Source organism: Oncorhynchus mykiss, chromosome 1, assembly GCF_013265735.2.
Source record: "Oncorhynchus mykiss isolate Arlee chromosome 1, USDA_OmykA_1.1, whole genome shotgun sequence".
Lineage (NCBI taxonomy): Eukaryota > Metazoa > Chordata > Actinopteri > Salmoniformes > Salmonidae > Oncorhynchus > Oncorhynchus mykiss.
The window spans coordinates 78,530,380-78,543,133 of record NC_048565.1 but is presented as its reverse complement, the minus strand read 5'-3'; the positions used below and the strand labels follow the sequence as shown (position 1 = coordinate 78,543,133).

Here is a 12,754-nt window from a genome sequence, read left to right as displayed (position 1 = left end):
GTATTAACGCTGTACTGAGCGTATTTTAGTGCGCAACTCCGTGACAATAACAACAACACAAACATCTCATATAGGCTACTCGTCACTGACATAGTGATCAATGCATCGCATACCCTATACATTTGTGAAATATTTACAAAATCAGCTGAGGACAAACAAGTAAAGTTATTAAATGTGAAATGGGTAATACATGTTATGCTTTTTATTTTTCAATGCAGGCTATAGTAGTGTATATAGGCTATACATGAGAGACGGATAATGAATTGCCACTGTGTTTAGTTGTGTATATTACAGAATTAGAACTCAGTTCACTTCGATTAGGCTACATGAGCTCGTATTTGATTTTTTGGTAGTCAATGGGCATGGTCCGCATTATGGTGGCTCATCTCTCTCCACAAAGATCACTATAGGTTTCCTATGTACTCATCTCAGCTGCCCTCTGATTTCTTATTATTGTTCATTTAAAAATGCACATACTAGGCATGTATAGCATATATTAGTCATATTCATAAGTAATAGGCCTTGAGAAACTAAAACTTACCTAAAAGAGGCAGCACGACATAAAGTGTGATGAAAATCATTGCGTTTGTATCCGTGTGATGCCTTGTTACAATGGAATTTATAGAACATATAGAAAAAAACTTTGTGATTTTATTCCCAAGGCATTTCCACTCTATTCAAATCCATTGAAAATATCGGGTGGATGATGTCCGACATAGGCTACAGAACACATCCAGCTGACTTCATGCGTAAAACATTCCGACCCAAAAGTACTCCAATGTTTTGCGACAGACAACCGATACCGTCAACCACAGAATGATTTCCTTTCCGTTTAAAAACTAAATAAAAGACTTGGATGAGAGATCACAAAGAGACAAAACGAACCGGTGAGTGCTCTCGGAACTCCAGCTCGTAGGATGTCCGCGTGTGTCTTAGCGCGCGAGGATGCTGTAGCCCACTGCTCAATAGTGCAGTAACCCCAATCCGGCAGCAGCGGCAAGGCAGTGGAACTTCTGCGTTTCAACGTGGATTTCGGGGATGACAAGTAGATCAATTCAAACTTTCAGACACATTTTATTTCTGGAATACAGTGTCGATGTGAGGCTAAATACATACGCAATATCTTATTTGTGAAAACATATGGTATGACACTATTTGCAAACGTTTTGATTGTTGATTCTGTATTAAATTGTATCAAAATATTATAGTGTCTTGATTCATTCCCTAGGACAAGGCTACACCATTATAATTTACAATATTCTGTTATTCATGGGGTTACAGAGAGTTCACAACATGTAGAGGTTAAACAACGTGTTATGTGACTATCCCCAATACCTTAGTCAAAACCAAAGCTGCTATGGCCGTTCAAAACAGCACACTCAAATTTGAGCGAGAGACAACCCCATGCGCACAGATAATATGCTGTAGCCTACAAGTACACTATCGATTGAAATCTGTGTTGACGTGCGACGCTATCCCACCAATTCGACGGAAACCTGTCATTGTTCCTTTTTCACATTGAAAAACATTTTCAGATCGTCGCGTATTAATGCTGACTTAGTGTTTGCTATGCTCAGGATGCGCTTTCGCCACCCATTTGGAGCGTGTAATGAAAAAGGAGACGGAGCCTAAATTGTCTATCTGATGTGTGCTGCTGATTGTGGTGCAAACCATACAGTACCATACAGTACCAGAGCTGAGAGTGTAGAGCCAGCAGTGCGCTCCTTCTAGCCACTCTTGACATCGACTATAAAACGTGAACATGGGTGAATATCGCCATCTGTTGGTTTAAAAAAGCTTCAACATGCATCTGATTATAGGCAAAATAAAGCAATCACTATAGCCTAGACGTGGCGAATGTAATATGAAACTATCTGAATTAATTGGAGGCTATACAAATCACAAAAATTGAGTGGTTTATGATAATGAACATTTTAACATATTTCATTAGGCCTATTTGGTTCATTTTACATACTTTTCTATATTAGGCCTACACTTTTAACATTGACCATATAATAACACAGATACACATCCTATTAAGTGAGATGTAATACATGCCCTATTGATTCGTTTTCAGTCATTCACTAGGCTAAATACAGAAAGAATTTAAAGGAATTTTAAAGGAATTTTCTATGGTTAAACCCAATCGACTGTTGACCGAAACAATCAACAATGAATGAATGTTCCCCTCCACTCCACCACATCAACTGGACTAAATCCTTTAATACACAAATGGGAAGCTGAGAGAGCAGGGCTATTTACATTTTTACAGATAGTGTGAAAGAGAAGACTAAGGTGTGTTCCCCTGCTCAGACGTTGCTGACGCATGTCAGATCTTACAACACCTGGATAGGTATTTTACATGATACCACATATTATAGCAATCTGGTGCCCAGCTGCACAGTCAATGACGTGGCATGCAACCATTGGTTGATGCATGCAACATCTAAGCAGGGGAACGCAAGCTTTGCGTCAGACACGGAAAAGGAAGCGAGACATCTCACCCACTAATTATTTATGGTACAATTGAAGTCAATGAACTAAGCAGACCAGACCCAGATGCTATCACATTGGTGTCTATGGGCTACCCCGTTAAGCAAACCGAAACTGATAATTTTTCCAACAATAAACGGCCTGAGTGAACTATCATGATTTATCCACTATCTTTAAAATATATAGGCCTACAAAGCAATGTAGGCTGCTGATGGGAGGATGGCTCATAATAAACTCTGAAATGGAGCAAATGGAATGGTATCAAACCATGTGTTTGATACCATTGTATTAATTCCGCTCCAGCCATTACCACGAGCCCATTCTCCCCAATTAATGTGCCAACAAAAGGGATCCAAAAAAAAAATGGAAAGGATGTAGAATAAACTGTCTTTGCAAACACTTTTACTGTGAACTACAGCTTTTAACCATAAAGCTGCACTTAAGGCCTCGCAACAAGCATGTCGTTAAACATTATGGCTGCCAGACAGGCAGGCGACTATCAGAAGTCAATGGGCGCATTCCTCTGCCCAGGCGTTGTTGACACCTGCCAGATTTGACAATTTCTGGATAGATATTTTACATCAGCTAACCACAATCTAGCAATCTGTCAGTCGATGACACAGTCAATGACGTTGCACGCAACCATTGGTTAATGCATTCAACGTTTGAGCAGGGGAACACGCCCAACTGAAAGTCTGAAAAAGACAACATACCTGTTGACAGCCCTACTGGATTGGGTCATACCAACTCACTACTCTAGAGAGGTAACATTAGGCACATCAACCTCTCAGCCTACATCTGTGAAATAACATTAATAAATGAATCACCATAGAACAAAATGGCCTTATAAACTCAAATGACACAAAGACTATATATTTATGTAATCTCAAAATAACAAATGGGGAGAAACTAAACCCATGAGGCAAATTTGGCTCCTCGAAACGGGGCATGAATTGGCACCAATCAGGTGTGCCGTCTACTCCTAGGAACAGGAAATGCATGTCGGCCGGACTGCAAACAATGAAGCACATGAATGAGCTGGCGAGTAACATTTCTGAATTAAGTAAGCCTAATAAAATAAGTTTAAGGACTGCATAATGCATAACTATTAACCAACCATGTTATCTGCTGAAAAAAATTCCATAAACCAAATGCTTGTCCGAGAGTAGGCTTAGATGATGATTTAACAGACACAGAAGCCAGCTAAGTGTGTCTAGGCCTACCTTGTAAACTCAGCAAAAAAAGAAACGTCCTCTCACTGTCAACTGTGTTTATTTTCAGCAAACTTAACATGTGTAAACATTTGTATGAACACAACAAGATTCAATAACTGAGACATAAACTGAACAAGTTCCATAGACATGTGACTAACAGAAATGGAACAATGTGTCCCTGAAGAAAGGGGGGGGTCAAAATCAAAAGTAACAGTCAGTATCTGGTGTGGCCACCAGATGCATTAAGTACTGCATTGCATCTCCTCCTCATGGACTGCACCAGATTGGCCAGTTATTGCTGTGAAATGTTACCCCTCTCATCCACCAAGGCACCTGCAAGTTCCCGGACATTTCTGGGGGGAATGGCCCTAGCCCTCACCCTCCGATCCAACAGGTCCCAGACGTGCTCAATGGGATTGAGATCCGAGCTCTTCGCTGGCCATGGCAGAACACTGACATTCCTGTTTGCAGGAAATCACGTACAGAACGAGCAGTATGGCTGGTGGCATTGTCATTCTGGAGGGTCATGTCAGGATGAGCCTGCAGGAAGTGTACCACATGAGGGAGGAGGATGTCTACCTGTAAATAACAGCGTTGAGATTGCCTGCAATGACTACAAGCTCTCTCCAATGTTGCTGTGACACACCGCCCCAGACCATGACAAACCCTCCACCTCCAAATCGATCCCACTCTAGAGTACAGGCCTCAGTGTAACGCTCATTCCTCTGACGATAAACGCAAATCTGACCACCTCACCCCTGGTGAGACAAAACTGCGACTCGTCAGTGAAGAGCACTTTTTGCCAGTTCTGTCGGGTCCAGGGTTTGTTCTGTCGGGTCCAGGGCAATGTTTTTGCCGGTGATGTCTGGTGAGGACCTGCCTTACAACAGGCCTACAAGCCCTCAGTCAAGCCTGTCTCAGCCTATTGCGGACAGTCTGAGCACTGATGGAGGGATTGTGCGTACCTGGTGTAACTCGGGCAGTTGTTGTTGCCATCCTGTACCTGTACCTGTCCCGCAGGTGTGATGTTTGGATGTACCGATCCTGTGCAGGTGTTGTTACAAGTGGTCTGCCACTGCGAGGACGATCAGCTGTGCATTCTGTCCAGTCAGTAGAAAGGCCTCTTTAGTGTCCTACATTTTCATAACCGTGACCTTAATTGCCTACCATCTGTAAGTAGTGTCTTAATGACCATTCCACAGGTGCATGTTCATTAATTGTATTTTGTTCATTGAACAGGCATGGGAAACAGTGTTTAAACCCGTTTACAATGAAGATCTGTGAAGTTATTTATATTTTTACGAATTATCTTTGAAAGACAGGGTCCTGAAAAAGGGACATTTCTTTTTTTGCTGAGTTTATTAGGTAGCCCAGAAAATTATGTAAAAATATCCTGTTGTTTTTATAGTAACTATAGTAAAAAAAGTAAATATTCCAAATAAACTTGGTTTAAAAGTACATTACTGTAAAGTTTACAGTAGGGTACTGTTAAACCAAATTTTTCTTTGGAACATAATGTACATTTTTACAGTGACTCACTGTCAGTAAGTCACGGTAAAGACAACAGGATTTTTTTTTTACATCTTTTACTGGTCTTTTTTACAGTTTAGGGTAATTATACTGGACAATAGCAACATAAATTCAGTGAATGTATAAGGGGAACACAAATAGGCCTAGTCCTAAATTGCAAAACCGCATAGGCTCGGCCCAAAAGTAAATGAAGTTTACAATTAATTGGTTTTTTCAAAGGGAGCTTTCAAATGATAGTTTGTTCAAATAAAATAACATATGTATCCTCCTTGACCAAATTACAAGCATGTTGAGAGGGAAAAATATAGTGTTAGTTAATTGTCTGGAAAACCTATATAATTTGGTAACTTGGCTATTTTAATTTCAAAGGGAAGGTTGCCAACCTCATGAAGGTGAGCAACATCAATCTGGGATTTATGAAAAGCCTCAATCAATATTTACTATTAATTTAGCAAATGAATGTCAGAATGATATAGTCCTGGTCATATAAGGAGGCAGGCATTCACACTTTAATGTTCTTCATGGCACTGGCTCAAACCATTCTTTCTAGCAGTGCTCAGGAGAAAATTGGGTAAAGTAAAGAATTAGCCTCTATAGGCCCATGTGACAAATCTTGAAGGAGCAAATTACACTGAATTAAAGCTATTGATTGCCAACTGTGCTTACAAACGTCAAACAATACTGTGGATGGCAGAACTAATAGTTCATTGAAGCAGAACTGTGATGAATGAAAGCGATCTTGAGAGAATGGCTGCACTGGTACATTTCTCAGTATGTTTAGGCCTACATAATGTATTCATTGTGGTAGGCTACAATGAATAGCCCCCTAGGCTACACCCAGGTTCAACATATTTCTGTGGGTTTAAGAAACACATCCGCTTGGGTGAGGACCATTTGAAATGTTACACGATATTAGTAGGTTTTCTGGTAAAAGTAAACTGACCTCTCATGCCTACAAATAGGCTCGCGCACCCTAGAATAGGACTATATGCGCGCTATAGAACACGTGCACATTTGTTGGCGGGAATTCGACTGGAATCTCAACACACTTGTATGTTTTACTGCTGTCCTGGTGTCATATTTAATAAACAATTAAAAAGTTAATACAGCTAGATAGCATATTTATCCGATAAAGATATGAGTTTGGATACTCTGTTTCAACAAATTCTTCTAACTGAACAGCAAATATCGGAGAAAACGCGACAATCTCAAGAGGGTGAGCTGCCAACCATAATTTCCTTTCTAATATCAAGCTAGCTGTTAATGACACAATGTTAGCTAAATTATACTACTTTTCGTTTTCAATTGACTTTTGCAGGAATTGGGGGAAAGAATGTGACTGGTTGTGTTTGTCATGAAGGTCACTGTTGTGTTTCCTTATTCAATGTTCTGTCAGTCAAGGCTGCCATTGCAAGATGTCAAGACAGGGTCAAGTCATTGACAGCAAAATCAGAATGTCTCTCCAAGGAACTTGATGAACAGGTGAATCTGCTGTTATCATTACCTATGTGTGTGAGAGAGAACCTCAAAGCATGGTCTGACACAATATTGTTGAAGTGACAGAGATAAGAACAGACACTTCATTGAACAGTGAATGTAGGCTACAGAGTAGTACAGTGAATGTACAGTCAAATAGCTACATTAATTAGTCCCGAGAGAGTGTGTTGACAGATTAAGTGCAGTATATTGATACATATTGAGACACATTAAAGAGGTGATTAATTGTATGATTAAAACCCTTAATCTATTAGAGGCCTCATCAGAGACTGTGGATCAATTGCAAGTGGCACTACAAAATCAATTCCTAGTTTCCGCAGGATAACATTAGCATTATAGCAAGCAACGTTTTAACATGCTTGAAATGAATTATGTGTGGAAGATAGATTCATTAACTTTTCATAATATTGTTGAGCACTTCCTGTACATGTCAAAAAGGAACATAACAAGATTGCCAATTACAGGGGTCAAATCAAAAGAGTCATTCATTGAGATGAGATGCAATAACCTTTGAACTATAGGCTGCTGCTGAATATCACATATACATTCAGCCAATATGTTCCATCTATTTTACTGATATTTAAGATTATGCTAAATTGAGCCGTTGTAGGTTAATAGCATACATATACACGTTTGATAAAGTGTTTTAAGCACACTAAGTGGTTTAAGCACACTATCTTTATGAAACAGCTCAAACTTTGTGTTTGTTGTTCCATAGTCTATGACACTTGGCTTGCTCAATCATAAATTTGTCTTCAGCCAGACAGTTTACTTTTAAGCTCTCTTTAACTGTTCCCTTCATTAAATTTAGGACACAAAGGTTACTGTTTTATTTTTGAACTTTAACACTCATAGTAACCAATTGTCCTGAATGCCATGCATTTTAGACGGTAATTTTCAATGCTTTCCACTAGCACAATTAACCTTCACAATTGCTTATATCATTTGAAGCCAGGTAGTATGTAATTACCTTAATGGTACCATTTGCCTTTTTTTGGTCTGAATGGCTTATAAAAAATATATATATAAATATTGTGAGGGGAATGTTGAGGCTAGGCAATAAAGTGTGCCTATAGTATAGCTACTAAAATGAGAACATACAGTGCCTTGCGAAAGTATTCGGCCCCCTTGAACTTTGCGACCTTTTGCCACATTCCAGGCTTCAAACAAAGATATAAAAGTATATTTTTTTGTGAAGAATCAACAACAAGTGGGACACAATCATGAAGTGGAACGACATTTATTGGATATTTCAAACTTTTTTAACAAATCAAAAACTGAAAAATTGGGCGTGCAAAATTATTCAGCCCCCTTAAGTTAATACTTTGTAGCGCCACCTTTTGCTGCGATTACAGCTGTAAGTCGCTTGGGGTATGTCTCTATCAGTTTTGCACATCGAGAGACTGAAATTTTCGCAAAGTTCAAGGGGGCCGAATACTTTCGCAAGGCACTGTATTTTCCCTTGATTTCAGTATATTATCTGTTCAATCAAGTATCAAACTTCATGGAATGGGACAGGCTAACAAAAATATTGTTTTTGTTATGTTTTATGGAACTGCTAAAAGTGTGTCCTTCCAGGCTCAGCATCTATCAGAGACAAAGCTGCAGTATGACCTAATGAAAAAGCATCAAGTACAAGTTGAAAAGCAGGCAGGGGAGCTTCTGAGACAGCAGAGGGATCTCAGGAAACACTTGGTGAGTGATTCTTGTCAAGGGCATTCAAGCACACTCAAACGTTAAACAAATACCACATGACAGTACATCGTTAATCAATAGATCTAGGCTACATTAATCTATTTACCTATTTTTTCTGTGCTCATATGTTTGAAGGAGAAAATAAAGAAGTCGTCGAAGGAGGAACAGGAGAAATTCATGAAAGAAATCATGACTTTCAACAGCGACTTTAGCCTTTTGAATAACAGGGAGACTGTGTTTGAGAGCCAAACCCAATCTGAGATATGTAACTTGGGGGAGGAGGTTAGCTCTTTAAACAAAGGTAGAGAAGCCACTGTTTATATTAACATGTGAAGTAGGGTCATTTTATATTCATTGGGTATTGCTAGTTTATTAATGGATAATATATTTACATTATATAACCTGATGCTACACTAACCATGCCCTGTTCTGACCAACCCCTTATACTGTTTTTTCCATCCTGTCTTAGAGATGGATTCCATGGGCCGGAAGAATACTCAGATGAAGTCTATGCAAGAAGAAAAGAGAGGTCTCCATTTGGAGCTACAAGGACTGGAACATATTATGAAAGGTAGATTTGATCCAGCTCTGTTGTCAGGCAGATGTTTGAATGCTCGCCACCAGATAAAACAAACAATCCTAAAGACAGCGTACAGTAAAACGTGCAGACTAAACTGAATCCATCCCCTAGTGTCATTTTCTTTAGAGAAAAACAGAATGGTATGTGGAGGTAATGTTTACATTAAGAGTTGTTCATTTCAGACCTGGAGAGCCAGCTGAGTGAGGCTAAATCAATGACCGAGTCCTTAAGTGCAGAGAGTCTGATGGTCACCCAGAAGCCCCTCACAGACAGCACTTGCTTAAGGTAATCAACTGCGCTGTCACGCCCTGACCTTAGAGAGCCTTTTTATGTCTCTATTTGGGTTGGTCAGGGTGTGATTTGGGTGGGCGTTCTATGTTCTTTATTTCTATGTTTTAGGTTTCTATGTTTTGGCCGGGTATGGTTCTCAATCAGGGACAGCTGTCTATCGTTGTCTCTGATTGGGAATCCTACTTAGGCAGCCTTTTTCCCTTTTGTTATTGTGGGAAGTTGTCTTTGTTAGTGGCACTGTAGCCCTCGTAAGCTTCACGGTCGTGTTGTTGTTTCTTGTTTTTGTTGGCGACATTATAAATAAAGAAATGTACGCTCACCCTAGCCCCGCATCCAGCCAGGACGGGTTGTGCCAGCTCTGCTCTCCAGACCTCCAGTGCGTCTCCACGGCCCAGTATATCCTGTGCCAGCTCCACGAACCAGGCCTCCTGAGTGTCTCTCCAGTCCAGTGATGATCCATGGCACGAAGCCTCCAGTGATGATCCATGGCACGAAGCCTCCAGTGATGATCCATGGCACGCAGCCTCCAGTGATGATCCATGGCACGAAGCCTCCAGTGATGATCCATGGCACGAAGCATCCAGTGATGATCCAGGGCACGGAGCCTCCAGCGACGGTCCCCAGTCCGGGGCCCGCAACGAGGGTTCCCAGTCCGGGGCCTGCGGAGAGCCTCACTGACTAGTTCAATTTCGTGGATAGCGTTTGCGTGAGGAGAGTGGTCCGTTATGGCTAGATCAAGGCTTATCCTGGGGTGTGTATAGAGTCAGAAGTTAGAGCAAAAATGTGCTCGGAAGCATATACAATAAATACGTGAGGACTGAGTTTTACAGACATAACAAGGATCCTATCGTCAATTCTGACAGGACAGCAAGACTGGGTATTTGGTGTGTGGGTCACAAATCATTGCACATTTATTGTCTTCCTGTCTCATCCTGCTAATGATCCTGCTTGAAATGTGCTGAAAGGACCTGCACCCATCCTGCCATTCTTGTACTCTTCAGATCAGGATGCTTAAATAAAGCAACATTACCCCAATCTCTTGAATTAAGGCTTTGATCTGCTGCCTGTATTATCTGGTCAAAAAAGAACATCCTACGATTCTCATGTTAGGAACTTAATTAAAAGGATGGATCGATACAGAATCTGGCCCAGGGAGGAAGTGTTTGCCTCCTCCTGCTCTTAAATCATACGTGGGGGAAGCATGTTCTGTCCCTCTGTCCCCACAAATCTCCTTCATTACTGACGGCCTGATTAGTCCACAGGATGTGCTGAGGGTGGGGCTTTTGGGGAAGCTGAGGCCCACTTACTGTTATGATAATTCCTCTTGAGTGTGTTCATTAATCACGCTTTTTACTCAGCTATTGATTGTTTGAAATTGAATGCATGTCAATTTAATTAGTGCTGTCTTTTTAAAAGTGTAAGTGTGCAAACCATACAATTTTAATGTCATAGACTTAGCCAGTGGTAACTTGTGGAATAGACGCTGGCTGGTATGCGGTTTTAACCAATCAGCATTCAAGATTAGAACCACCCATTGTATAATATCTCTAGATCCAATTTGCTGGCAGGGTAAACTTTTGGTTGTACTATTTGCTCCAACTCTTAAATTCATGTTAGATAATTGTTTTATGTTACATTTGACGTGTGCGTAATGAGAGACTAGCTTTTCAGACACTTAACATTTTAAATGTGTCATAGACTTAAAAAGGAGCTGGAGATGCACAAAGAAGGAGAGCTGGAGCTGCTGAGAGAAGCCCTTAGCTCTGAAATCCTGTTCCTGCAATCGGTAATCACTCTGAGCTATTCAAATCTATGAGCCTCAAATTAAGTCAATAGCTCTTATTGTATGTAACATGACATTTTTTATTGCAGAAACTGTCTCAGAAGACTCCCCAATACTCAAGGAAATTCACATAGTGTCCAAATTCCAGAGGTATGTTAGAGGTTAGGAGAGAGATTGATTATACCAGCAGTCTTAAAAACGTTGTGTATTTTACTTAAGTACTTATTTTGTGTTACTTTACTGTCAGCTCATTGAAGGTCTTGGCTTTACCCACCGAACATATCGTTACCAAAACATGATAAGATTTTAGCCATAGAACCAGGGTGTTGAGACGGGATGATATTGTTATAGTGATCAAGAGAACAAGAACAAATCCCATGCATTTGTTTAAAACGTATATTACAGTTTTTTACAATCACTTACACACTATAAGTGGTACGTGAGGCATACTCAGTGAAACCATTACCTCATGTACCTAATCTTCAGACCAAGTCTGCAAAACTTTACACTCAGTTTGCAATTGTAAAACTAAACACAGTTCTCTACATTAGACACATCATTCAAAACTAACAGGTCTTGTGTTTCGTTTGGAAAACACTGCCATTCCAAATACCACACTCATTTACCGATTACCTACACCCAGTGCTCACGTGTGAAAACACAAAGCTAATTTCTTCACTTAGAAATCAGAGCTTGAGCACTATAAATAGGCTTCAGGTTGGCTTTTTTGGTTTGGACAAGAATGGAGGCCAATTTTGGAGAACAAGTTAGAGGAAGAGGAGTGAGAGTAAGAGGGGGACGAGGACAAGGAGGAGGAGGAAAAGGAAAAGCCTTTTGTTTACCTTCTACTGTATTTGTTTTGTCTGTTACTGTTCATCCTGAAATATTGATGAAAATACAATGTTTTGAGAAAGAAATACATTTTAGAAATGCATTTCTCTTTATAGTGTAAATATATACTGAATATGCATACATACTGTATATATTTGTGCACACATACGTGTGAGTGCTATGACAAACTGCTGTGGACTCCACTGCACACTGAACATGCAAAAGACACAAGATTGTAGTGTTTTATATTTGTCACATCCGTGTATAGTTGGCGTGTACAAGAGCTAAACATTTGCTGGTTTGTGTGTAGAGTTTTATTGGAAAAACACAATTTTGAGAAGAGTTAAAATAATTTTGAATTAAGTATTTGGTTTTGCAAGAGATGTGTGACGTTTTGCATGTTGTGTGTGTGTTTTGGGGTTTTGTGTGTAGAGTCTAGAGAAAAGGAGCCATAGTTTCAGAAATCATGTGTAAGCAATTGTCAAAAACTGTAATTCTTTACCCCTGAAAACTGCCCTCTAGTGGAAATGATCGAAGTTGCAGTATCACATTGTACAGCAAAATCTGACTGAACCAGGTTGACAATAAAATATGTATATATGGACTATGAAAAGAATAGGAAAGAAATAACATAGCAGTTAGAATCAGAGAACAGAAATAATCAAAACATATCCAGAACTCCACTGTAAAGTGGACTTTTCTGGTTGTTTTTCCATGAGAATACAAATTAATCGAATGATGGTGTCAGCCTAAGGTGTGGTGAACATGTTTTTGATGTGATGCTGGTCAATGTTCTCTGTTTCCAGGTACAGAAGCAGTGTTCAACCTCAAAACCGCCAG

General features: G+C 40.0%; 1 protein-coding gene across 2 annotated transcripts in view; it reads right to left on the bottom strand.

Moving 5' to 3' along the window:
- The window catches only part of LOC110530007 (GDNF family receptor alpha-1), an 83,763-nt gene extending 82,222 nt beyond the window's left edge, over positions 1 to 1,541 (bottom strand). Inside the window, exon 1 of one of the 2 annotated variants that reach the window (XM_036986123.1) lies at positions 542 to 1,541. In XM_036986123.1, coding sequence (XP_036842018.1) covers positions 542 to 581 — 40 coding nt within the window. In that variant the 5' untranslated portion in view covers positions 582 to 1,541. The remainder of the gene's footprint in view (positions 1 to 541) is intronic. The other variant, XM_021612760.2, reaches the window with a different exon arrangement.
- Positions 1,542 to 12,754: the final 11,213 nt, after the last annotated feature.